Here is a 27,791-nt window from a genome sequence, read left to right as displayed (position 1 = left end):
CCAGAGATACAATCCAGGCTGAATTTGTCCATATGCAGTGACTATTTCTTGCTAATAACTAAGGAACTGGTGGTAACAGACCATCACTTTTCACCTACAGGTCCCCACTGAGTGGCCATCATACCTTGGGGGGGACAATTAGTAGTTCTTACAATCCTGAAGTTACGGAATGACTTCTGTGAAATGGACAGAGTGACTGGGATTAGTAATGTCAGCACCTCTCTGTAAGTGGGAGCACATTACCAGTTCACAAGAATTACTATTCAAGCAAGAATGCAAGTAAAATAGTCATTAATTTTATCTCAGATGACAAGCAAAAGGTGGAGTTGTATCCGTCCTGCCTTTCTAAATAGTTGTCTTGGTTCAAGGCTCCAATAAGGATTGATGAAGTTTCCAAACAAGGAAATACATATAGGGGCAGTTTCCAGTAAAGATTGGTGCAAGAGTAGATGTATACAGAGAGTTTGCTAATCTCCCTAAAATGGACAGAAAATATGAAGCTCGTTCAGCACGGCAACTGTAAAGACATTTCCAGCTGGATTCTAATGCCTGTTTTCAGGGAGGTCTGACATAACTCCACAATTTTAAAGCACAGGACGCCACTTGAGAAGGTAATTTTGATTTGATTAAACACAAAGTGATCAGACTAATGGGCATTCTAGTGGAGGGACATGTGTGGGAAAAGGCAGGGCTGCATATGAGAGATAAATCTCAGGGCAACTGGAAGAGAAATATTGTCCTGGATAGCTGCATGATTTAGCAGTACCGGGACAGTGGAAAGGGTCTGTTGCTCAGGCCTGGAAGAGGGGAAGGTTATGGAGCTTTGCATAGTTTGTATCACATAGTAAAACACATAAGTACCTGTCCCAGGCACTCGGTGATATATAATAGAATTGGGAAGAAGTTTGATTGTCAAAATTTAGTGCAGGAAAAAAAACACAAAATCATCCATTCTGCTTAATGCTGATAGATCTTCCTTTTTTTGCTTATGGCAACCACTTTCTCTCATGCTATACTTGCACACCAGCCTGTACAGAATAGCCTTTTTTGTTTGTTTTGTTTCACTCTCAAGAGCCTTTGCTTGCACTACTGCAGTTTGGTAGCCCCTGCTCCTATATATGGTTATAGTACATTCAGTGGCAGAAAGCAGAATAGAGTGGGAGCAAGTTATACAGAGGAAGAGACTCATGCTACCTTTTAGTTTTATCTGCCACAGATATTTACATCGAAGGCAAGTGGGTGGTAAATGGATGGTAAATATTCCTCTTATGCATGGGTGCAGCCAATGGACAAATGAAAAGTATGAGGCTGTGGAGAGAAAGAAGCTTCACATCCTGTGCCTACAACAATATGCTTTTAAGTAGCCCTCTTCTCTAGGGTCAAGCTGCATCCTCCTTCCCCTTTTATTTTTACAATCTGGTTAACTGGTCACAAATCTTTGTGATAGCCTTTCAAAAGCAGGAGTTTCCTGGCTGAGCATAATAGATTCTTATTTTGTGTTGTCTTAACAGTGGACATAAATAACATGAGTAGCCACGTCTGGAACCAAAAAAGAAAGGTGAAAGTACATGGATTGGGTTGCTGGCAGAGTCTCATTTTTCCAGCCCACATCATGGGTGTGTGCAAGGAATTTGTGATGCATGCTCATGTGAACAACCAGTATGCAGTCAAGCAGTTTCCAGTAAATAGCTTTTAAGACTTGAGAGCCGCTGCCATACAAAAGTCTATTGTTCATATGCAGGATCTGCCTCCCTACCCCTTCATTATAAATGCAGCAATCACAACAGTGGCATGTTTATCTTAGCAGGGTGTTAAGTCCTACCAACTGAGTCACAGTTGCTGGTTTAGGATTAGAAATGGATTTACCTCAGCTATTTCAAAACATCCAAAATACAAGGAAAAAGACATGTACCATGTTGCTGCTTAGGCAACAATTATAAGAAGGTAAAATGAGAGTAGGCCAGGTCTGAACCAGATGAAAGCACCCTTTAATAAGAAAATATATGCAAGACAACTCTGATGGAGAACACAGGGTTTGTTCATGGGCAGCTGCCAGCCCAGAGAGGCTGATCTCCTTAGCTGTCCTCTGCAGAGAGTTCAGCTGCTACACAGGTCAGGGGTGTATTTTCAAAATGCTTGAAACTATCCCTAGGCTAGAACTAGTATCTATGAACACTCTCATAGATGTGTTCATTCACTGAAAGCTCCAGCAAGAGAGGTACAAATCTCAGGAGGTGGACTTATGTCAAACACTTAAAGAAACTGTTTCTTTGGCTCACAAAAAATTGTAAGTGAACCTCAAACGGCATCACATCATTCTATCCTAAATTGAATCCTACCATTACAACAAAGACAATGTCTCTTATTTAGACAGCTGCATTCAGCAGAGCAGACACAGTGTCCTGTGGGGAATATCTCCTACATGGTCCTTCAAGCCTACAACCTGATCTTTTGCCATTCAGTCCCCCTTGGTACCATGAGCTGGCTCCTAGCCCAGAGGATAAAGCATCTATCCTCCTCTTCCTTAAGGGATAGGTAGTGTAGCTGGAAAATAGCCTGATGAGATATTATGAGTAGTGTTGAGGGAGGAGGGAGAGGGGCCTTAGAGCCGGCAAGGCTAGAAGTAGCGTAACAATCTGTGAAATGGGAACACAACCAGCAGTTTTAAGGTGCAAAAAGCAAAAAGTCTGCTAGCAATCAGGAGAGGAGGTAAGGAGGGAGAATCGGAGAGCCAAAGGCAGGGTGATAGATAGGGAATAGTGAAGCAGTAAGGAAAGATGGTACTCATCAAGGACATAAAGGAAGGTTGATCTATGTAGTTTGGTGTCTCCACAGAAACACAGGACATCAGCAGGTAGGATTCAGACAGAAGTGGTATACTCACATCTGTGCAGCTGTGCATGTAGAAGAGCCTTGGGAGAACAGATGAAAGGGCAATATCTGTGGGTTAATTGCATGGTGGAAAGGGAGCAGTATTTGAAAAGAGAGGAAGGAAATAGAGGAATTTTGGAAGTGAGAGCTGAAATTCTGGAGGAAGTCCTCTTCCTTTAAAACTTTAGAGGCACACAGGACCAGTTCACACTGATGGAGCATTTGGCACAGCAAAAAATATGTTCCTCTAACTTTGTAGGCAAAATTAGTTCACTGACAGGTAACTTCTGACTTCATTCCCAAAAGAAAGCACCTTTTACTTATTGATCCACTCAGCTCAGTGTATGATTCTCACATCCGTGTCACAACCCTCTCTCAACAGGCTGTATTTTCTAAGGCCCCTATCAGGAATTCCTGGGCTTCACAAGGTACATGCACAACATTTAGCCATTCCAGCATCAATTCCAAAATTGTCAGGGTACCTATGCATCTGAAAGAGGAGGGGAAGAACAGGGAAACATGGCCAGGCTTTCACAGCAAGAAAGGAAGCACTGTGTAGGCAGCCTGGACCCAAACAGTTCTGAATTTTAATTATCACCTATTCTTTTGAAGGGGCTAAAAAAAATTGAGAACTCAGATATTGGTCTGGCAGGTGGGAACACTGCAGGTAGGTCAGAGCAGTTTAATTTCCTTGGAGAACTGGACTTTGAGAAAAAAAGCATCGTTGCAGTAGAATTAGACAGGTATAGACTTCTCCTAGGAGTCAGCCACACTTTCCTGTGCCATCTTCAAATTGTGAAGGATTTATTATCATTTAACGTTGACCAGTGCATCAGACTCACATTTTACAGGTGCTTCACTCTCTGGAGAAGTAATTTGTTTATATATACATATGTGTGTGTGCTTTTATATATGTTTATTTGTATTACACCAGGCACCAGTACAGACTAAGAGTTGTCCTACTGGAAAGCAGCCCCATGGAGAAAGAACTTGGAGTCCCAGTGGACATCAAGTTACCCACGTGCTCTTTGTGGCCAAGGGGACCAATAGCATCCTGCAGTTCATCAAGAAAAGTGTGTCCATCAGGTCTGTGGAGGTTCACCTCTCTGCTCTGGTGAGACTACACCTGGAATAGTGTGTCCAGTTTTTGGCTCTACCATTCAAGAGAGACAGAGATATACTGGAGAAATTCCAGTAGAAAGTTACAAGGACAAATGGGGAACTTGAACATCTCTCCTATGAAGAAAGACTGAGAGAACTGGGGCTGTTCAGTCTTGAGAATAGAAGGCTGAGATCTTATTAATGTCTATAAATATCTGAGGGGTGGGTGTCAGGATGAAGGTGATGGTCCCTTTTCAGTGGTGCCCAGTGATAGGACAAGGGACAGTGGGTACAAGCTGGAACATGGAAGGTTCCAACTCACCATGAGGAGAAACTTTTTTGTGGTGAGGGTGACAGAACACTGGAACAGGCTGCCCAGAGAGGTTGTGGAGCCTCCTTCTATGCAGACTTTCAAATCCTACCTGGATGCATTCCTGTGCAGCCTGGTAATCCTAGGACCTGCCCTAGGTCATCTTGCTTTGTCAGGGAGGTTGGACTACATGGTCTCTAGACATCCCTTCTAATCCCTAACATCCTGTGATTTCCTCAGGACACACACACTGCTACAGCCCATGAAGAGTGTCTTCTCTGTGACAGCCCCAGAAGGTGAACATTTGGGGCAGTGGTAGCTTAGTCAAAAGACAATCCTAACTATCCCACAGTACACTCTGGAAAGACAGCTCAGGGCTCATATTTCTAACAGGATTAAATAATAGCAGCATGGGTTTAACCAGCTAGGAGTGTAAGTCAAGTAGTTCTCTGTAGTTTACTGAGAAAGACCATGCAATCTGCTGGCTTTGACACAGTTAAAATCTCCATCCCAAGCCCATATAATAAGGGCTTTGTAGTACTGCTACATCTCAGGACAGTCCTGATATTTTCCTTTAGTACAACTGCAATGCCTTCACTAGAGAAAAAGGGCAGGAATCAGTTTAATTTCTTAAAGTGGGAATATGTAGACTCTGTCTCCACTCTCCCCTCTCTCCATTCCTGTATTTGGAGGCAACCATGGGCAAACACTTGTCCTTTGTAACTACTGCTCAGTGTCAACTGCCAGAGTCAGTGAGGGCCAGCCATTGAAACATTTAACCATATTAGGTAGCAAGATGACATATAAAAATATTTATCCTTTCTACAGATAGGCTCAAGAGAGAGTGTGTAGCAGCAAGGAGCTAATCAATTAAAAGCTTCCTAAGATGGAAAATCCTGTGGTGAGCATTCTTGTTGGTTGAGGCTTTTTTTGTTATTGTTAAAATAACCACCTAAACAATACATTTAATCAGCAAAGAGTAAATAGGGAAATGTTAATTATGAAGCAAAGCAAACTCCAAAGATTAGCCTCTGGTGCTATAATCTTTTAAGCAAAGGCTGCCCTAATTTACTTGGAGAAAATAAACACAGGAAAATAAATGAGATCTGCTGTGGGATGAAGTAATGAATTTCACCAGCCTTTTCTACTTCCTATTTTTGAGAGACTGCACTCTGAGAGATATTTCAGTTGCTTGGCTGCAGTCTCCTGTGTGAAAGCTAAGCCCAAAATGTAGTGCACAACTCTGGAGGCTCACTTAATCTTAGTTTTAGGCAGAAGGAATGAAAGAGGTGTCAAGGTTGATACAGAGCAGGCCTGAAGGAGCCACCCGCAGCCTGGTACCAAATGAAGGCATCCGCAGCCTTATCAGATCTTGGTAAAGACTCTGCACATTCCTAAGGAGGGGATCAGGACCAGGCAGCTGGATAACCCAAAGTTCTGGGCAAGACATGCAGAAGAGGACAAAATGTCTTTGATCAGTAGAGAAAAAAATAAACAACCAACAAAACTCCACAAAAATAAACCTCTTTCCCTATATGGTCTCCAACATGGTGCTGTTGAGATGATATGACTGAGTTAGGAGTTAAGAATTCCTCTAGAGAAGATGTGCTGCTCAGATAACCTATCAAACAGTGCATTTTAAAAATAGTGTCCAATTAATGTCAATTTGTATAAAGTGGCATTATTGTACTGCTAATGTCAAGAAAGAAAGTCTTTTCTAACTGAGTACTCCTTGCACTATCCTTGGTTCTCCTCTCCGCTAGAGCAGGTGATAGATACCCTTTTGTTTAGAATAAACATTATTCTTACATTTTCTCATTATTTTTTCCAGTAGTTTTAAACCTGTAATCTCAAAATCTTAGAATTTTGCATGCCATTTCTAAGGAGTTCAGAACAGAAACAAGCATGTTATCTATCAGCAGGTGTAAATTTCTTCTGAAGTTACTTCATCTGAAAATTGCAAGAGTCCCTAAACCTAGAAAGATTGGAAGAACTACCACCAGTTTTGTTTATGAGCCTTGTACAGGACTAAAAAAAACCTGCAAAACAAGAGTGGCCTTGTGCTCTCATTGAAAATGTTTGTATGCTGATCATAGGAGTCCCTAAAATAGACAGTATTTCACTCTCTAAATTACAATACAGGAGTGCCATTAACAAAAGAGAATTAAAAGACTGTTTTCTGCGTTATTTCATTAAAGATTATCAGACAAAGGAAGAAAATGAAAAGGTATATACTGGAATTTTCTCCAAAGTGGAAACTAGCTGTGACCTCCTTAACGTATTAAATGAATTAATGCGCTGAACCTTCTTCCCCTCACCCTCGAATGGCCCTCTGGGAAGCAAAATTGTGCCATCTAGTGGGATTTATCTAAGTCTCAGCTGTGCATTCCACTAGACACTACAGACACCCTGCAGACCGCATCCACTTCGATTTGTTTACATTATAGCATGGACTTCTTTGGATTATACTTTACTCTCAGGTTCAAACTCCTCCTCTACCACAGCTGCAGGAAGGGTCTGTTCACTCTGCCAGGCTCAGGGACAGAGAGGACTTTGTGTGCTCAGGACTTGCAGGATGGGCAATATGTCAGAAACAAATAATGCAACTTCACCAGGGCAGGTTCTGAAAATAGGATAAAAGATGTGCAAACACGACAAGATTCACTGGTTAGGGGGAAGCTTTGCACTCCATGGACCAGGTAGCACTGGCAGGACAAGATACATCCCACAGGGGTCAGAGGCACAAAGGGGACTATGCATTTTCATTTAGTTGTTCAAACTGTGTTTCTTCTTGGCTTCTCAGTTGATGGGAAAGTTTGGGAAAAATTATTTTCCTTAGTGTGACTTGGTAAATTTGAAACATCAAAGCCACAGTGGTGACCACAGATGAAGGCTCTTCAAGCTTGGCAAGCAGCCAGCAACCTTGGTTTGTTATGCTGCACAGTGACAGAGCTGGTGTATGCAAACAACACTGTAACACAACCTGATTTCCTAGTACGCTTTTGTAACCTAAGTTAAGTAATAGGCTTAATGTAGATTCCAGTATGATCTTTTAATCTTTGCCCTCTATGGATCACTGTATCTTTATGTTAGGCAATTATTTCACTGCTTGCATTTCTTTTTCTTTCTGTGGTATTGATAGGAGAGAGCCATATAATGTATAACTGCAATACTGAAAGTGGCCCAAGTGTTGCAAGTGACTTCAATACCTATCTAACAAGGCCCTTTGGGAGCACTCCTTATTGCCTCAATCATAACAGGTGAATGAATAACAACTCAGTAAGTTTTCAGTATCAGCAAAAGTAAAGTTCATTGGCCAGTCCTCAAATAATTAACATCTCTTTCCTCTAGAAATACAGTGAGAAGTGACCTTTTCCAACGAAACATAAGCTGTTTTTCTCCAACTCAAAGCCTCCTCTGGAATAATTTGATGAGCTCTGGCCACCTGTTGGTTTGCATGAATCAACATGGAAAAGAATCTTAAGAACGTTTTGGTCATTTCTTTTGGATTTTTACTTCTCTTCACTGCTTATGGAGGACTCCAGAGCCTACAGGTAAGTGGAAAATCTCGCACTCTATTACTATAATTTTATTCTTATTACCCAGCAATGTAAAACAATAAAAATATATGACAAATCCGTTAAGTAATTAAAATATAAAATAATGCAATAATTGCTGGCATCATGATATTACACAGTGACAAACAATATCATTTTAAATTAAAGGCAACTATGGCTTGTATTAGCATTAGTATCTTAAAATATAGTAGCAGAAATTGATTTCTAGAATGACTGAACATTCGGAATACCATCAGAACTTGCTTGCCTAGCATAGCTAAAATGAAAGACTGAGGGTTACTGCTGATGTCTATGAATACTTCCAAGTAGATAAACACAAAGAGGAACTCCTCAGACTGGGAAACTACTGGTCCAATGACAAATACATGGATATAAGCCATACATGAGCAACTTTAAGCGGGATATTAAAAGAGGACCCTTGGAAAGATTTTCCCAACATTGTGGGAATTTGTACGCTTTAAATGTGGAGCTTCATACATAATTTGATGCCCATGTTTGCAATAACAAGGAAGAGGTCCCTGCTGGCTCTCTACATCTCTCCTCCTCTCCTTGAGCAGTTTCTGCCCATCAACACCATCAAATTCCAAGTTGAGAGAAGTTCTGCAAAAACAGTCCGAAGAATGGATAGAAGTATTATAAGCTGGGCAGACTAACATGGCAGGGGAAGATGAACCCAAAAAGCCATAAGTCAGCCTGGCTATCTGAAATGGTGCATACTCAGGTTAAGGGGTGGAATGTAAAGTCTCCCTTAATGCTGCAGGAGGGAGTGGTGCTGATTCATGAAGCAGCTCTCTTCTCTTTCCATTTTGTCTTGATAGTTAGAGAAGGCTGAGACAGAATTGTGTTGTAACATGCAGGAGAATAATTTAAAATGTTCATAATTAATTTCAATATTCTGCTCCCCCCAAGAAAACCTGGACAACCCATATAGTAAAAATTATCTACTCATTTGATTTTGGAGGCTTGGCTCCTACTTTTTGGAAGCTGTAGCTGTCAAAACCAGGCATGTGGTGTTTCATAAATAAGACCTCTGTGATCAAGAAGCCTCTTTGCCTATTTACAAAACAAGCATTCTGATTCTCAAATAAGTTGATACAGGTCAACAAATAACCTCCTCACATCACTGTCCTAATGCCTGTTTCTCACTAATGCTGCTGTATTGCTCCTACCATGGTCCTGCATGGCCAGATCATGCAGCTGTCACAGGGCTTGGAAACGTTCAGTGCAGATACCACAACTTCACTTTCCTCCAGTGTTCTGCAGTGATACCCTCTCCACAATGCCCATTCCCCCTTCTGAAATCATACTGGATCACGTCAACTTTTTAGGGAAAAGAAACAGGAAAATATTGATAAGCAGCATCATGATGATCTTACTGCAACTTTCACAGTATCAACACAACAGGAGAACTATTTTCAGCAGAAAAATATAAAATCTTGTTAGATCAGTAAAATGTTGTTTGTCACATTTGGCAACATAGGTGAATTGATTGCTTGCAGTTACAGAAGGCTGCTTTGAGCATATTAGGATAGTTGGACCTTGGCCTCTCAAGAATTTTGAAATTAGCAGACCTGTAGTTTAAAGCAAAGAATCTTACACTGCTGCTAAGCCAACCCTAGCAATGCAGATCTGAGGATATTCCTGCCTGAGACATAGTGAAGGCCAAGAGAAGAGGTTATCCCTTATTCAGCTTCCTTTCAAAGGGAAACTCAAATGAATTACATTAAATAATCTAAAGTCTGACTTACCAGAACTTTGAATCTGAGAAGACTTCACCTGGTTTTGTATCATATTTTCATAAGTGGGTTATCATTGTGAGGAAAATGGTAAATCCATAATCAGGCTGCTTTGGTAATACCCAGTCTCAGCTTCTGGGTATCTCTATTTTTGCCTGAATCCACTCTCTGTACACCACAGGAACATAAATCTGTTACAGATTTTTTTTCTCACCTGTTGTTTTTATTCACACAGAGCAGTCTCCACTCAGAAGAAGGCTTGGGTGTTGCTTCCCTAAGTGTTCTCTATGCTGCACTCATCTTATCGTCCATGTTCCTCCCTCCACTCCTCATCAAGAAGCTGGGGTGCAAGTGGACCATTGCAGGCTCTATGTGCTGCTACATCACATTCTCCTTAGGGAACTTCTATGCTAGCTGGTACAATTTAAAAACTTTAATCCTCTCTATTGTGGTTGAAGAAAATCAGCAAGGGCAAAATTATTTCTTCTTTTTCTTAATTCTTACTCTAACTCTGTGCGGTGGATATGAAAGTTGGATGCAAAAGGTGTTGCATGCAAGAAATAGGGATAAATAAATCCCCGTTAGGTGAAGCAAAGAGGTAAAGCAGAGAGGCCAAAAGAAAGAATGCATCCATCTGCTCATGTGAAGCTGCTTATCTAAATCATGTGTAGCAGAGTCACAAAAAAATTAAACCCCCAGAAGTTTCATTTAAAATACAAATGACTAATTTGATTCTCACTTAAAAAAGGATCAAGCACATGAACACAGACCCAGCCAGCCGGCCTAGGTCTAATCCCTGGACACAGCTGGAAATGACTGCACATCCTAAACTTCGTATGACTGGTTCTATGGAGCAGGTTTATTGAAGCACACAAAGGATAAATCTATTTCCTTGATGATTCTTTTTAATTCTGAATCTTTGGGTAAAATATTGTTACGCTAAAGGATAATAAGTATGCTAAATTCTATTCTATTCTATTCTATTCTATTCTATTCTATTCTATTCTAAATATAGTGTTCTTTGGCAGGTATACATTAATCCCCACCTCTGTGATCCTGGGCTTAGGAGGAGCACCACTCTGGTCTGCCAAATGCACGTACCTCACCATTGCTGGCAATTCCTATGCTGAGAAAGCAGGGAAAAATGGAAAAGACATTATTAACCAATACTTTGGGGTCTTCTTTCTGATATTTCAGTCCTCTGGCATCTGGGGAAATCTTATCTCGTCCTTGATATTTAGCCAAGCTTCCACCACAGGTAAAATATCTTTTAAAATCTTCGTGTTTCTTTCTATAAACATCAACTAGTTCTAGACAGTTAAAAGGTACATTTCTGTAGCTGAGCTGGTGACCCTCGGTTGCTTTTGCAGTCAGTAGAAAGAGGCAATTGAGATGTGACTTAGCTCATCTGAAGTTAGGTGTTTGAAACAGATGGGCTAAATTCCTCTCTGGAAATATCTATATTCTATCAACTCTTCATCAGCTCTAAAGGGAGTTCAGACAGCTAGCTCAAAAATAGGTACCTATTGAATTAATGTTGAACTCCACTCCTATGTTGTAAAGCATAGCCAGGCTGCTGGCAGTCTTTCACATCTGACACCCGTTTGAAGTGAATTAAAATAAAAGACAAAATTGTGAAGCAGCCTTTTATAAAGCTTGTAGTATTGGATTAACACATGTTAAAGATTCAAGGTTAGTCATGCTAATGCTGGTGCTTACTGAAAATGAGTGCTTTACAGAATTGTGAAGAAGAAATAGAAATAGCTGTTGGCAAGAGTTTGTATGCCAAGGCCCCTGTGCTGTATTTCAGGCTCAGACAGCAGATGCTGATGTAGTTTGAAGAAACCACTCCACAGTTCTGCCCTCATTCCCCATGCTTGTAATTGGTGTAAGCTTTAAATGGCCAGTTTTTAAGATAAATTAATAATTGGACATCACCTTAGAGATTCAAAGTGCTACAGTTTATTATCATGGCAGTTCCCCATGCATTCTCTATTCTGTCAAAATCAGAACAAATCATCAAAAGAGCTCTCCATATACACAGCTACTATGAATAGCAAGAAGGCACCTCTCTTCCTGGCTCAAATAAGCAATATCTCTTCTAGAGGGTGTTCAAATAGGTTTTTGGTTAAAATTAAATGTCAGGGAGTTGGGACCAGGCTTCCATTTTTGATTTGAATCCTTGAGTTTATGGAAAATCATGGAGAATTATGCTTCCTTTAAATACAAGTAACAACAGATGAAACATCATCAAAGCAGAATGCTAAAGGACTGTATCAAGTGCAACAGAGCCTTGCTAACCTCATCACTGAGCCACACAATATCTTGGGAGGGACTGTCCATTCCAATTTCACTTGTAGGGGAGAGGCTGTAGTGCAGTAGTGGGGTCTGCACAGACTGCAACTGTTTTATTCTCCTCTGCCTCACAGCAGACATCTTGTTAATAAGAGGAATAAAATACTCTTTACTTTTTTTCCTTTGTTTACATTGGATTTCAGGAAATACTGTGTTCCTGGGAAGTGTCCTGGGAAGTGTCCTGTGAACAGCCCTCAAAGCCAAAGGCTTGCATATATCTGCACAACAGGAATGAGCAGTCATACCATAAGCTTCCCAGCTGTGCCTTTTCAGTGAGATACAGCTTTAATCTAGTGGGAGCTTCCTGAGGGGTGAGAGAGTAAGGATGTCCAGTCACTCACTTCTTTTCCTCTCATCTGACAGTGCAGCAAAAGTGTCAACCCAACCTGTTCATATATTTAAAATGTATAATTTCACTGAACAGTTGGAAAGTTATGGTATGTATCTGCAGAATGAAAATGTATAAAACTCAGATGTGAATGGTGTCTGCATGAACTGCACCCAAGCATAGCAAGGCAAGCTACACTACAACAGAAGACAACAATCAATGTAAATTTCAAGAGTCAGCCTTTCTTATACATCAATATTGCCATCTTATTTCCAGAGGAACAGATCAAACCCCACATTGCAGCTTGCATATCACTAAATGCATGTGCATCTTCAACTTCAGATGATGCATGAACAGATTAAAAGCTTGTCCTAAACTCTTCCATAATTTACTAGTGTGACTCACCTTTTGCATATGGCAATTTTGCTGAGGGTCTGTTTATACAAAACTCTGTAGAGGTAGCCACTGGCTATCATAAAGCAAGAATATTCTTTATGTTATGAAGTTTTATCTGATCTTGAACCTTAAGTTGTTTATGGAGCCAGTTAAACAGCTGATTCACATAGTAGCAGCTTTGATTGGAAGCAATGAGGAAAGACACACTAAAAGTAGTTACACAGCAACCCTAAATTGAAAAATTACAGAGCAAGTCCTGTTTAAAGACTGGGCCAAGGTACACTGTACTGCCCTTTATTGTGCTTGAACCAGTGACAAATTTTCCAGTGCATGCACTGAAATAATTGTATGAGTTTTTTGATCATCCTTCCCCAAGACACAGCTTATTCTGGCTTACACTTTAGGATAGTATTTTTAATCTACAGAAAGAGTACTGGAGGAAGTGGGCATGGTGTCATGATTACACATAGGGTGCATGAATATGGGCATATGTATGGCTTTGACACATGAGCTGGCACAACACTGATGGGACTAAACAAAGTAAAGGTTTACTCTAACCAAATTATTCCAGTTTCAGGTATGTTCTCAAAGAGCAATCAGGTTATAAAGAAGTAATAAAAATAAGATATAATGAAAGTAATAAAGTTGGTTCCTGTTCCTGTATACAAAAACAATCTGAAGAGAGATAAGATGCTCTGACTGTAAAAACTGAGGTTGATTAGTTCAGCAGTGCTGTAAACTGAGAGACCTGTCTTCTGAGGTAATATGATTAAGCAGTACAGATACACAATGGAACTTGAAATACTGAAAATTGAACTTGAATTCGCAGTTTAGCCTCTGGCTTTAGTCCAAGCCTCCAGGAAACTATCAATTAAGTGTTCTGTCCTGAGCAATTGTTTCTGTTAAACCAAATTATTGTGTGTTAAACTGGGATACTGAATTCAAACATCTCTGGTTTGGAAGCATTTGAAAACAGGACCAACCACTGAGCACTGAATTCCCTTCTTATTTTATCTTTACACACAGAATGAACTCATTCAATCTCTTCTCTTGCTTGCCTTTCTTTTGCTTCTTACTGAATTAGTGGAAGTCTCAGAAGAAAATCTGGCATGCTGCGGAGCATATGACTGCATGACTGATACCACTAACAGCACTGGGTCAGCAAAACCCTCCAACCCCTTAATCTACACTCTGCTAGGGATTTACACTGGTAAGTAATCCACAACACTAGTAGGTAATCCACAAAATCTTTAATGAATATCACTGATGGGGAATAGAACATAGAATAGATGTACTACTTGTGAAACCTAGCATGACTTTGTAGATTAAGTTTCCAGTTTCAACTTTCAATCCAGTTTGCTAGAAGGAAATAAGATATGTGAGAGCTGTAAACAGCTCCTTCCCAAACAGTTCTAACTGCCTTGTGCCAGTGCTGTATCATTTTTTTCTAATGGAGAAAGACATTATTTATCACTTTTCACCTGGAATAAAGCTGAAACTCGGTATGGTGACCCAAGTGTTTCACCTAATGTTAGCGTTGGTCTACAAACAAACGCAAACCTATATTGCAATTAGAGAATTACAGAAGTTTACCCAGTTACACATGCGAGAGTTTTAAATTCACTATCTTCAGGATCAGCAATAGTGAACTAGTTACTGGTGGCACTGGGCAGATTTATATATGCATGCAGAGGTCTGAGGTGCTAAGAGCAACGTAGCCTGAACTCACCAGCTTCTGGTCATCTGTGGATGCCTATCAGAACTGGCTGGCGTCTAGCCATGTGCATAATAGTTTTAGCACAAGAAGTGCATGGTAATTAGAGGTGGACTGGAACCCTGTCTCCTAGAACAGACATTTGTCTGGGGAGAGGGTTTTGGATCCTTGCTGAGATTTTACAACTTCAGTCAATTCTCAGTTTTGTTGCTTGAATTCTAATACCTTAGTATGAAAGATGAATATGAAGAGAAACACTAGGCGAATTGGCACTACAGCTGCTATAGACCTTCCTTGCATATGGCTAGAAAGCAATGAAAGCCTGGGAAGGCTGATGTCATAAAAAAAAGGAAAAATAAAAATAGTTGTGCAAAGACTCATTCAGTGAGGAAAGTTCAAACAGTTCAAAACAAGTTATTCTACAGATAAGGGGGAAGTATCTGTCAAAGCAGTATGTCATCTTAGCTCTGTGAAAATATCTTTGCAGTCTCTGTCCATAGATGTACTCTCTATGCTGAGACAGATGCACAGAATTTGTCATACACTCAGAGAGTATGTGATCTGGTCAGGGCCAGCCCTCACCAGACAAGGGGCAGGGCAGCAAACCCTTCCCCTTTCCCCAACCTCCATTCCTAATTGGTGAGAAAACACAAAGAATATCCCTCACTTCCCATCCAGAATGTGTTGGAGCCAATACCTTTCTGCTAAAGGCTAGGTTGGCTCACAAGTTTAAATTTAAGTTTGATGACTAACACATACAGCACTCCCTCAGGCTTTGCTCATGCAAAATGAATGCAACCCTGCTGGCTATTGACCCCACATTAGTATGGTTTCATTTTTCTTTTAGGCTCTCAATGAAAGATACGTCTTTTCCGACTTCGAGGGAAGCCAAATAGTTAGATATTCCACTCATAGATATTTCTAAATGTCTCTTCTATTTGATTGCTGAATACATATTTTGCTCATCTTACATGGAGACAATAATGGATAAGTCTTTTGTTTAGTTTTCTCGAAGAGTGTAGATGTTTCTATTTATGTTCATACCAACCACTATTAAGCCATGCAGTTACATATCTCCTATAGTTGATGTTGATTAATTTGACACATTTGTTAGCATATTTTCCCTGTAAACATGAAAGTCCTGCTCTCACTTATATACCTCCTGCAAGCATCCCATAAGCACTAACAAACACTCTGTAGAATTGATAATCACAGAATCATTCAGGTTGGGAAAGATCCTCAGGATCACCAAGTCCAAATGATAACCCTACTCTACAAAGTTCATGCCTGAACCATATTCCCAAGCATCACATCCAAATGATTTTTAAATACGTCCAGGCTTGGCAACTCAACCACCTCCCTGGGCAGCACATTCCAATGCCTGACCACTCCTTCTGTGAAAAATTTTTTTCCTAATGTCCAGTCCAAACCTACCCAGTCACAGCTTGAGGCCATTCCCTCTTGTTCTATCACTAATGACCTGTGAGAAGAGACCAGCACCACCCTCTCCACAATGTCCTTCCAGGTAGTTGTAGAGAGCAATGAGGTCTCCCCTCAGCCTCCTCTTTTCCAAACTAAACAGCCCCAGCTCCCTCAGGCACTCTTCATAAGATTTATTCTCCAGGCCCTAAATGACTTACATCATGAAGGGTTTACAGCTTAGCTACAGTGGAGAACCTGGACACTGGAGAATACAATTTCATGCTAGGAGACATGATTGAGAAATAATAAGCAATTAAAACCTGAGGTAATTTCCTGTAAATCTGCTAATGCATTTAGACGTTAAAAGTTCAAAGAAAAGAGAATGCCCATGCACAGTAACACAGGAGTTGATTAACATGGCAAAGTGGATGGGAAGAGGAACTTGGTTCTCCTGTTACTCTAAACTCTATTTGTTTTCATGGATGGAATTCTAGTCAATGTAGTAGGAGAGTAAAGTAGGAGAGGAAAAACAATCACACTTTGCATCTGTAATGAAGTAAGCAGCTGTGAATCTGTGGTTGCTTCATATATATTATGAGACACAGTTAAGTTCTTGTAGCAAGAAAAAAATGATATTGACTCCCTTCACAAGCAACAAACCTAGACAGAGGCATACATGACCATTTTTTGATTACCTGCCTCACATATTCTTTGACATGCTGCTTCTGCCAGGAAATTGTAGGTTCAAAGTTGTACAAAGTATGGCTCCAAGATGACCAAAAAAGCAGAAAAGACAATATACACTGGGATCCAAGGCAGCAGTTTAGCTTCTAGCTCTTTATTTTTCTTTTAAAAGAAGATCCCCATGAAAAGCTTGGCACTCAATGTGAATATTCCTCTCTTGTGTTGATTTAAAGCATGTTGATAGCTCCCGAGGGAGCTGTTTCTGGCCAGTTCTCCCTCCCTGCGACCCCTGGCTTGCCCTGGAAGGGTGAGCGATCACCCTTTGCAGTGCAGCTGGCCCAGCGGCTGTCACAACAGGCCAGTGACAGTTAAGCTGAGAGGATTTGTGAGGTTCACAGCTGTATGAAGATGTGAATGTATATCGGGCCCTTACTGTTTACACAGAAATGGCCTTTACACTGAAGCGGAATCAGACGTCTGCCAAAACATCCCACAGAGAGCTAAACACTAAGTCAGAACAATAACAGCAGCAAGCAACTTCCCATCATTCTTCCAGCATTCCTCAGTTTTTCATGAACTTTTTGTTTTGTTTTTGCAGCTAGTGGTGTGCTAGCTGTGTTGCTGATTGTTATATTTCTGGACCAGATCAAATCTGACCAAGCAGAAACAGAGAAAGAAATACTAGAGACACCATCCATTTGGTCTACGTTTCTAGCAACTTTCCAGCACCTTAAAGACAAAAGGCAGTGTCTTCTAATCCCTCTGACAATGTACAGTGGGTTTGAACAGGGATTTCTCTCTGGTGACTACACAAAGGTGTGGATGACAATCTATTTCTGACTGGGTTGTGTGCCTTTGTGTCTATTGCATCTGATCTGTTTTCAGTGGTGATTTGTGGTTTGCTAAATTACTGCTTACTTCTACTTGAATGAACTCTGAGTGACATCTTCAAACAGCAGAGGCCAGCAGTAAATATGTCCTTTGGAACAGCCTCAAAAAGAACAGTGAAGAGAGCTAAACTCACCAGTGGAGGCCACAGCAGAAAGCTACAGGTTCAAACTCTTCAGCTTGTTGTAAATAGCAAACTGGGAGAGCAGCCAGAAGTCTCCAAAGCTTTCATATCTTCCTTCCTTCTAGTTTCCCTAGAGTGTGTAGAAGTGCAAATCAGCACACATATCACGTATTTTATTTTGAAAAACTTTACCGTAAGACAGCAAATCCTCAACGTGTCTGGCTGAAAGCCCCTACCGGTCACTAGTGCAACAGGTTCAAACCCTTACAGATTGATCAACACACACACCCCCAACACCCCCACCCCCGCTCTTCCAGTTTCTCCTCAAATTTAGACACACAACAGGTGTGTTCTCCAGACATTCACTGAGAAACCCTCCAAAGAAAGGGGGCAATCTTCCTGAGCTGCTTATTTGACACTTAAGCTTTCAAAACTTGCATATAAGCAGATGGAATAGTGCACCTGCTGCTGTGTTTGAATTGATTGAAAGGGAAACTCCATGGCCACCTCCACTGGTTGTATGCTCCTATAGGTGAGGTACTCTTCATTTCTTGGGAGCTGTAATGACTATAGTGCTCATTGCCATTTTTCATCTCTTGGGTTATGAAGAGAAGGGCAGAAAATTCCTAGCGCCACTTCCAGGAGTTGTATTTGTATCATGAGCAGTATTCTGCTTTCTTCTGCTTGTTACACTCTGTTTGCATGGCATCAGTCTGCTTGGGATCTGCAAGTGTTGCGTTAGGAATATTGCTATTGAAGGCCAACTATGCCAATACACTGGGGGACTTTTCAGCAAATTCTGTAGCTGTACTCCCTTTATCTTGTCCATGCTGGGTAATTGCTGAATACTCGGGTTAAGACCCTTGAACCTTAGCTGCATATTTTCACCAAAGAAAATGAGTTTCATCTCTTCTCTTCCAGACGTATGTGACCTGTGCCCTGGGGATACGTTACGTCGGTTATACAATGATCTGCTTTTCAGCAGTAAATTCCCTCTGCTCTGTGCTCTTTGGAAAGATCTCTCAGTTCACTGGTAGAAAACTTCTATTTTCATTAGGTATGTAAAGGTCACTTGAAGGAATTATCATAGAAGAATAGAATAGAATAGAATAGAATAGAATAGAATAGAATAGAATAGAATAGAATAGAATAGAATAGAATAGAATAGACCAGGTTGGAAGAGACCTTTGAGATCATCAAGTCCAACCTATCATCCAACACTATCAACTAAACCATGGTACCAAGCATCCAATCCAATCTCTTCCTAGACACCTCCAGTAATGGTGACTCCACCACCTCCCTGCGCAGCCCATTCCAATGGCAAATCTCTCTTTCTATGAAGAACATCTTCCTAACATCTAGCCTAAACCTCCCCTGGTGCAGCTTGAGTCTGTATCCTCTTGTTCTGGTGCTGGTTGCCTGGGATAAGAGACATGTAATATATCAAATCCAGTACTCCCCACCTCTGCAGGTACTACAGAGAAAGAGCTTGCTGTCAGCTGTCAACTAAACCCAAAGTCAGTCTGAAGGCAAAATTCATTCATGAGAAGAAAGGCAGCACAGTTAATCACTGTATTAGGATAATTGCCTTACATCATTTTGCTGGTGGCGTAGTTCACCCTGGTTTTGAGAGTGCTATCTACTCAGAAGTTTTAATGCTTTATAGCTTTAATGCAACCAGTGATAAATGATATTACAATACAGATGTTAAGGCCTACACTATACCTGAGAAGGATTTCTCTATTGGGGCGAAACCTCCTCACCTTTATGGAGCAAAAGCAAAACCTTGTGAGATACACTGTTGATTTGAATCTCAGGGGATAGCAAACTTGGAAATTTCAGCAACCAGTCTGGAATGTCAGGAACATTTTTAAAGGTTGTCCTGGTGTCCTTTTCACTACTGTTATATATGGAGAAAAATAAAAAAGAAAGGCAGACTAGAATAACTTAGGGCTTGTGTATAGGACAATAATTTTCAAGTTGACATGAGATGTGTACAGTTAAGAATATCTCCCTTTCCAGAGAGCACTTTTCCAATGGATAACACAGTAATAGAGGCAGAAAAATAACAAGAAATAATTCAGAAATGTTTTCTTTTTGTACCTGTATCCACTAAGCATACTAAAGTGTACTAACACCTCACTTCCACTACACAGTAACCTGTATTGTTAGAACTACCACCAACTGAGTCAGCATTCATCTAGGCATTCTACACATTTCCTTCACAGGAAATTTTAAATTTCAGCAAGAAAGAAGACATTTACAGTCCTTTATGCTATGCTGACTAGTTTAGAGAGTCTCTGTGTCTGTACCAGGCATATCTCCCACTCTATGAAACCCAGGTTAAAAAAAACAAGCTACTACTACTACACTATAAAGTTAGTAATGCCAGATGTCTGAACTTCTCAGTTTTGTTTAATGGTGCTTGAATTCAGCTTGTGAAGGTGTGTCTGTGGAAGGGCTCATTTACCAAACTGCTTTTAAAAAGAAAGGCAAAACATCACCAGACCCTCAAGACATCCTTAGCTGTCTGCTCTGGCCCTGAAAGAAAACCTATGCTTAAACACTAGGTAAGGAGTGCAGAAGGGTGCTATCTCCCCTTCCCACATGCCTCACATGGTGACTGCAAGTATTTCAGCAACCCTTTCTCCCACTCAGTAGCAGTTCTTGTCCCTTGGGCTAACAGCTGTATCAGCACCAAGGATCTCTCAGCTCGGAACACTGACCAGAATTATTAACTGAAGACTGTCAAAAGACTTCATTGTGTTGTGTTTAATGTGATATCAAGTCAGTCAATGCAAATGTCAGTGAAACAGAAAGATTGTAAGATTTCCACGTGCTCCAGTTGGGGGAAGAATGTGAAAGTGTTACCTACCACTGTCTGTCCTGTTTGTAACCACATTTATAATTCTCTTGTTTCTTTCTAAATCAACAGCCGCGGTTACCAACACCGCCTGTATAATAGCACTACTGCTGTGGAAACCTCACCCTAAGCAGCTTGCCATATTTTTCGTATTCCCTGCATTTTGGGGCCTATCTGATGCCATTTGGCAGACACAAACTAATGGTAAGTCCTGGTGACAATGAAATACATTCTCTAGAGATACAGAAATCTGTATGTTTGTGTTAATAAAGCAACACATGATGGACTTAAGACATCATCTAAAAGAAACATGTTAGCTCATTGGAAAGCAGGAGAAATAAGCACAAGTTTGGAATAAGAAAGTAAAATACTCATTAAACATAATTTTTTACTGCAGAAAATTATAACAGATACTCAGATACTCATTTATATGTTCTGGAGGAATCACAGTATCACAATATCACCAAGGTTGGAAGAGACCTCAAAGATCATCAAGTCCAACCTGTCACCACAGACCTCATGACTAAACCATGGCACCCAGTGCCACGTCCAATCCCCTCTTGAACACCTCCAGGGATGGTGACTCTACCACCTCCCTGGACAGCCCATTCCAATGACAAATTACTCTCTCAGTGAAGAACTTTCTCCTCACCTCGAGCCTAAACTTCCCCTGGCACAGCTTGAGACTGTGTCCCCTTGTTCTGGTGCTGGTTGCCTAGGAGAAGAGACCAACCCCCTCCTGGCTACAACCACCTTTCATATAGCTGTAGAAGGCAATGAGGTCACCCCTGAGCCTCCTCTTCTCCAGGCTAAACAATCCCAGCTCCCTCAGCCTCTCCTCATAGGGCTTGTGCTCAAGGCCTCTCACCAGCTTTGTTGCCCTTCTCTGGACACGTTCAAGTGTTTCGATGTCCTTCTTAAACTGAGGGGCCCAGAACTGGACACAGTACTCAAGGTGTGGCCTAACCAACGCAGAGTACAGGGGCACAATGACCTCCCTGCTCCTGCTGGCCACACTATTCCTAATGCAGGCCAGGATGCCATTGGCCTTCTTGGCCACCTGGGCACACTGCTGGCTCATGTTTAGGTGGCTGTCAATCAGCACTCCCAGGTCCCTTTCTGTTTGGAAGCTCTCCAGCCACTCTGATCCCAGCCTGTAGCTCTGCATGGGGTTGCCGTGGCCAAAGTGCAGCACCTGGCACTTGGACTTGTTGAATGCCATCCTGTTGGACTCTGCCCATCTGTTCAGCCTGTCAGGGTCCCTCTGGAGAACCCTTCTACCCTCTAACTGACCAACATCTGCTCCCAACTTGGTGTCATTTGCAAATTTGCTGATGACTGCCTCAATCCCCTCATCCAGATCATCAATGAAGATATTAGAGAGTATGGGGCCCAGCACTGATTCCTGGGGGACACCACTAGTGACTAGCTTCCAGCTGGATGTGGCACCATTCACCACCACTGTACATATTTCAAAGAAAATTAGAAAACTAAGTTAAAGATTCATACATTTAAGTCTTTGTTTACTCTGGATGGAAACTCATCTCAAAGCTCAACAACAAAAGAACCAGCAAATTGGCTGTTAGAGATTATAAGAATAAAAAAATGAAGGAGAAGACCACAAAAAGCAACATTGCACAAACAAATAATTCCATTAAGTTCCTATTTGCTCCATTTCAAAAATCATAATCCAACATGGCAATAAAAAGGATCAGATTCATGTAATACTTCCACTAGAAGACTACTAAACTAGAACACTCTATCTAGGGCAAACCATAAGTAAGGAAAGCAGTCAGTAAGACAATAGTATGGAAAAGTGATTAGAAATTCCCTATTTTTCTTAATAACTGAAGAAGTGGCACCTAATTAAGTTACCAGGCAGCAGATTTTAGAGAAATGAAAGTAAATGTGGTTGGTTTGTTGTTTGGTTGGTTTTTTTTCTCCCCACAAAATGCATAATCAAAGTATAACATTCTTTGCCAAAAATGTACATGTTTTTAAGATGGAATTACATCAGTTCATGGTAAAGTGTTCTCAGGGGCTGCTAAAGCCTAGTGGTCCAGAGGAAATCTCACACTCAGAAATTCCCTGTCTTTGATTAGTAGAGTCAAGGGGAAGAGAAAGATCAAAGTATACTTGCCTCATTTCTTACACTTTTATGTTAGGAGACTGTTACTGGAAGTATACACTGAACTTCTTATCTAAAGCATCATGAACCTTTTATTTACTTATGATTTGTGATACATTGCAATGCTTATGTACTGACAGTTCAAATATTGAGCTCAGATAAACCAAATTCTGTATAGGATTATTTAAATTAATCCTTCAATCGAAAATAGAGGTAGTTCTCTTGTGAAGATTAAAGACAGTGTTTAAAATGCAGGAGAGGGTAAGAAAGAGCTATTGTCTGTGATGACTTGAAGTAAATTCTGCCCCTGACTCTAAGTCATACTCATTTAAAATCAATGGTGTATCCTGTGTCAGTAAAACTGTTAAATGCTGTCCCATCTGTTCCCATATTTTGCCTCTTATCTAATCAATATCCTCGAGGTCTCTTCCAACCTTAGTTATACTGTGATACTGTGTGATACTGTGATAATATTGTTTTCCTCTGTTGCAAATCATATTTGGCAGATGCCATAGAAATATACGTATGACAGAATTAGCCCATCTGGGCCCACATCAGGTGATCTGTCTTGACCTCCTTCCCCTGGTTTCTCTGGTTGTTTCAGTAGCTTAGATGATTTCATTCAGTAGATAAATTATCATGTTCCTCCTAGAGAGCCAAAGGGAAAACATCACAGTCCTTTGCCCAGAACTGATAGTTGTTTCCTTTCAAGCACATGTAGAGTACCCACCTCTACACACAAGGAATTGACCAGCCAGACTTCTCTATTCCTCCAGCTCACTACCCCTTAGAAGAGAGCTAATACATTCATCAAGGAACACTCTTTTATCTTCTCTCATCCCAACCTACAGCCTCATGCCTTTGATATGACTTTAAATCAGTGCTCTCATTGTTCGGGTTTATGGAAGGACAACATCAGTGAGGATTTGCACTCCCTAAAGTAAATTTGTTCTTTCATTTCCTTCTTCCTCAGCCACAGTCTTCCTGATTGTTCATCAGGAAAATTTTCAGAGCCACATCTTAGTCTTCCACTGGAACAAGGGACCTGCCCTTTATTCTGCCTTCCACTTTTCCAGGGAGCCTTGCCCAAAGACACTTGGCTTCCTTCAGACTCACAGGAGAGTTGAGGTTGGAAGGGACCTCTGGATATTACCTGGACCAACCCTCTTACTCAAGCAGAGCCATCCAGGCAAAGCTAGTTACCTAGGACCACATCCAGCCAGCTTTCTATTGTCTCTAGAGAGAGAGACTCCATGTGTGCAAGTATTTAATCACCCTAAGAGTGGAAATGTTTCTCCAGATGTTCAGAGGGAATCCAGTGTTTTAATTTGTGCCCATCACCTCTTGTCCATTTTTCTTGGACACTACTGAAAAGAGCCTGGCTCCATTCTCTCTGCATCCTGTTTCCAGGGACTTACATACATTTGAGATGTGGTGAGACAAGATCTCTAAAACAGAATTAGGTCCTTCCTTTGGCAAGCTCCTATGACTGCTGCTTGGGCATCCATAGATTATCCACCAAACTCTACTATCAGAGTGCCGCATAGTTAAGGCTTTGGGCATAACTGAAGATGGCTGGCTTTGGCCTGTTGTGGATATTAATGCTGCAGTTCCCCCTAGAGGATTTATAGACTTACAGGAGCTGAGTCATGTTCTCTTTTATTGTGAGTGAAAGCTGCTTCGTTTGAGTGAGTAATGTCCACTCTCTAAGCTAACCTGAACACAGATGCCAATATAACTCCCCAGTAATAACTGCACTTGTGGCATAACAATTATGTAGCATAGAACAATTGGGTAGCCTACAGCAAAACAATATTATTTCAGTTCTTCCTAGGTCCTTTCCTTCTTAACAAAAGTGAAGGGTTAGTTGAGTCTATCCAGAATTCTAGAGAATTCTATATTCCTCTGTGCCTTTTGGCTGAATGTGCATATTTTAAACACAAGTTGGTTGATAGAGAAGTGGGTGAGAAGAGTCAAGGTTCATGATATTCCTACCCTTCACTCCCTGAACACCATAGCTGAGTCAGTGAAAATGCCCTCTGCTTTATCATTATTGATGCTGGCTCAGCACCCAAAGGAAAGCAAGCACTCTCCTCTTCCCTGTGTGCCACACTAGTCAGAGCAGAGGCTGGGAACCCATTCCTGATCTCACAGATGTGGATGTGCAGCTGACTGAACTCAGAGGGAGCTTCACAGTAAGCAAAGCTGCATTAGGATCATCACCTTATCTATGTAAAGCAAGTTTTCCAGTTGCTGCCAAGAGGTTCTGAATACATCAAGGATATTCTTTTTGCCAACTTGTCCAGAAGCTGAAAATTTGAAAACCTGGTTATCTGAGCAACAAAAATCTCTTCTGCATATTAAATCTGAGCCTAGTTGTAGTGCTCTCCTCAACTTTCTGATTTAAGTAATTTGGGTCAGTTTGTTTTTCTTACATTGACAAGTATGAACAGCACACATTACTACACGTAACCTTCTCAATAGCTATATGTGGAGACATGTCAAGTGCCATTGCTGGCCATCTCCTCTTCCTCCTTACTTATACTTGTCAGTGCAAAAACCTTCTTTTTTCTGTCTTATAGTTTGAAAAATAAACTTCCTTTAATCTCGCTTCAGTAGAGTCCACCCTTTCTTTCTTTCTTCTTCCCATTTTCCTTCCCTTTTCTCTGATATTCTCTATTTTGTCATTTTTGCTCTGTCATTTCACTTATAACAACTTGCAGGAACACAAGAATATTTTAAGGCAAAGCTTATGTTTTTCTTTCTCTGATACTTACGAAGGAGGGTCTATCTTCCCCATTATGATTGATTCTCCTTTGCAGAAAATGTATGGTTGCAGAATTAATCTTCACAAGGTGCATCTCTCCTTCCTTCTAGGACTCTATGGCATTTTATTTGAGAAACACAAAGAGGCTGCCTTTGCAAATTACCGTCTTTGGGAATCACTTGGATTTGTCATCGCCTTTGGTTATAGCACCAAATTGCAAGTCTACATTAAACTGTACATTTTGTTGTCTGTGCTCGTGTTGTCAATGGTGACATATGGAGCAGTTGAATACCTCGAAGCCAAGAGCTCCCCTGGGACACCTCCTGCTACAAAGAAGGAAAATGTAGGACCACTCACTCAGGAAACACACATGTAATCCAACAGAGTCAGAATGATGGAAGCAAACTGACTGGCTTCTCCAGGCATATATCCAAGGGTGCTGCAATGTGTACCGTCACCATATAGATGGTAAAGGATCAGACTTCAATGCCTGTATAATGCAAATACCTTAGGAGTAAAAATCTCTTTTGACTTTATAAGGGAGGATTATCTGACTTCCCCCTTTCCTGTGGATGAGCAACTATTTTATCTTATTTTCTTATTTTTTTAATTTTTATTTTTAAAAATTAATAAAGTCTTAATAAATGTAAACAAGACTCTTAAAGTCTTCATATTTTTTTGTATCTGTGCCTCAGACCTAATACCATAGCTTTACAATCAAACTTGAAAGCTCACATGCAAAATCATATGACAGCAACTGGGGTTGCTCAGCTGACTGCAGAAAACAAACATCATTTCATGGAATTATTTGAAGTTGTAGCCAAATGAATCGCTCCTCAGCCACATGGTTGAAACCTTCAAGAACTCTCAATCTGGCAATGGGTAACAAAGCCTGCTAACGCTCATTTACTGAATGCCCTGTGTTTTTTGGTTATCCTCAGGGAACTGAGGTCCCAAACTGTGTATTTCCAGGGGTACTGAAAGAGAGTCGGGCCTTCACACAAGAGACCATGAGACAGTGCATATAATGATGTTATTGAGTGAGGGGCCACCTGTGCCAGATAGGAGAGGCCCTGAGAAAGGATAGCAGAGCTATTTCTTCCAAAGACTTCAGGGATTGAGGCTGGGTCATACGCTTCATCTGCTGAGGGTGTAGGTGTTGGAGAAACCCTTGGCTATTGCATTCGTCTGCAGCATTAGATAGTCAGCTTCCATTAATATTAAGGAGCTAAATAATTGCTTTTATGAGTCACATAATCTCATGGTGTCTCATGGCATAAGCCACATGCAGCTGGAAGGTCTCAAATGCATGCACAGAAGTTGGGAGACATGCAGGGACTCAGATGGCATCTCCAGATCCCAGGACACCTGTGCTTGCTTCTGCCTGTGCGAGGCTCTATGAAGCCTGCCGGGAACAAGGCCCATTCTGGGCAGGCGGTGGGGATGCGGCAGCTTGAGGGAGAAGAGAAGACTGTGAGCAAGGGCAGCAGGTAAAGAGCGACACGGAAGAGCTGCAGTTGATGGGGTTTATGCCTTCCGGGCGCCCTGGGTGTGCACCTTCCCCGAGAGGCTCAGATTAAATGGTGCAGGCGGTTTAAACAATAGATAGCCGCAGCCCCTTGCAAGAGAAAAGCAGAGTAGAATTGAACTCTGCCGGTCCCCACACCTGCGTTGCTGCTCTCTCCTTGAGGAGGGCGGGCGGGGAGCGCTCGCCTCCCTCTTCCCCATCGCTTAGCAACGACGCGCGGCGCCCGTCGCTCTTCCGGGCCGCGTCGCTCCCCAAGGGCCGCCCGCGCGCCTCGTCGGGCTGCTCCGGTCGGGGCTCGCCGCGGACTGCAGCGGTCCGGGAAGACAGCTGGGCAAGCCACAGCAGACGGTTCCGTCGGGCCCAGGTACGATGTGCGGCCGGGGGGGACTCAGATGGGTCCCCACCCCAGCGACCGTGACTTTAAATACTAATTGTTTTGCTACTAGAGTACGATGTGCACCAGCTGATCCTCACTCCTGCGCCTTCAGGGACGTTTGTTTGATGTGTTAACCGTATCTTCCTGCTGAGACTCAACCGTGTGCCGCCAGAGCGCTGGACGCTGTTTTTGAAGAGCTCCCGTGTGAGCGAATAGCCCTGTGCCCTGTCTGCAGCCCCGTGCCCGCCTGCTGCAGGAGTTACAAGCCCCAGGCCTCGAAGGCTGGGACAGATGGGGTAAACCTCAATGGTGTACTAGACAGAAACCATCACCTCAAGAAATAATTACAATGGTTATTTCTGAAACTGAATTCCAAGGCAAGTAGCAGCCAGACCCAGGTTATGATCTGTAACCCTGAGAGTTTGAAGATGACAGGAAAGACCTGCAGTCAGTTTGCCAAATGTAATTATGCTGACACATTCCACATTAACTTGGCACACACACACTTAATGCCTAACCATTAGAAATCATATTTCCTCATGTAGGTGTAAAACTAAGCAACTGGAAGTGCCAAGACTGGCACAAAGGCCAACTTCACGTGGGCGCTTACCCTGGGATGCTG

At 41.6% G+C, this 27,791-nt stretch overlaps 1 protein-coding gene and 1 long non-coding RNA gene across 2 annotated transcripts in view; one reads left to right on the top strand and one right to left on the bottom strand.

The window, feature by feature from the left end:
* Positions 1 to 27,791, bottom strand: part of LOC137448533 (uncharacterized) — a 65,953-nt gene that overhangs the window by 4,184 nt on the left and 33,978 nt on the right. Inside the window, exon 2 of the long non-coding RNA XR_010989126.1 lies at positions 17,520 to 17,637. This is a non-coding gene — a long non-coding RNA (uncharacterized lncRNA). The remainder of the gene's footprint in view (positions 1 to 17,519; positions 17,638 to 27,791) is intronic.
* UNC93A (unc-93 homolog A) lies at positions 476 to 25,958 on the top strand. Its single transcript, XM_068153091.1, has 9 exons — positions 476 to 611; positions 7,634 to 7,836; positions 9,832 to 10,013; positions 10,625 to 10,854; positions 13,760 to 13,885; positions 17,094 to 17,311; positions 18,429 to 18,564; positions 20,443 to 20,574; positions 25,376 to 25,958. The coding sequence occupies exons 2-9, from the start codon at positions 7,750 to 7,752 to the stop codon at positions 25,639 to 25,641; spliced, it is 1,377 nt and encodes a 458-aa protein (XP_068009192.1). The 5' UTR covers positions 476 to 611; positions 7,634 to 7,749; the 3' UTR covers positions 25,642 to 25,958.

This window comes from Melanerpes formicivorus, unplaced genomic scaffold, assembly GCF_026170545.1.
Source record: "Melanerpes formicivorus ecotype bairdi unplaced genomic scaffold, bMelFor1.0.p_v2 SCAF_2, whole genome shotgun sequence".
NCBI lineage: Eukaryota > Metazoa > Chordata > Aves > Piciformes > Picidae > Melanerpes > Melanerpes formicivorus.
The sequence above is the reverse complement of the archived record's forward strand: the minus strand, read 5'-3'. Positions and strand labels throughout refer to the sequence as shown.

Bases quoted from the DNA above. Each gene is read 5' to 3' on its own strand.
- UNC93A (XM_068153091.1), top strand. From the start codon at position 7,750: ATGGAAAAGAATCTTAAGAACGTTTTGGTCATTTCTTTTGGATTTTTA. The intron at 10,014-10,624 runs GTACAATTTAAA...GTTCTTTGGCAG, and splicing joins GGGAACTTCTATGCTAGCTG to GTATACATTAATCCCCACCT. The intron at 17,312-18,428 runs GTGTGGATGACA...CTTCTCTTCCAG, and splicing joins TCTCTGGTGACTACACAAAG to ACGTATGTGACCTGTGCCCT.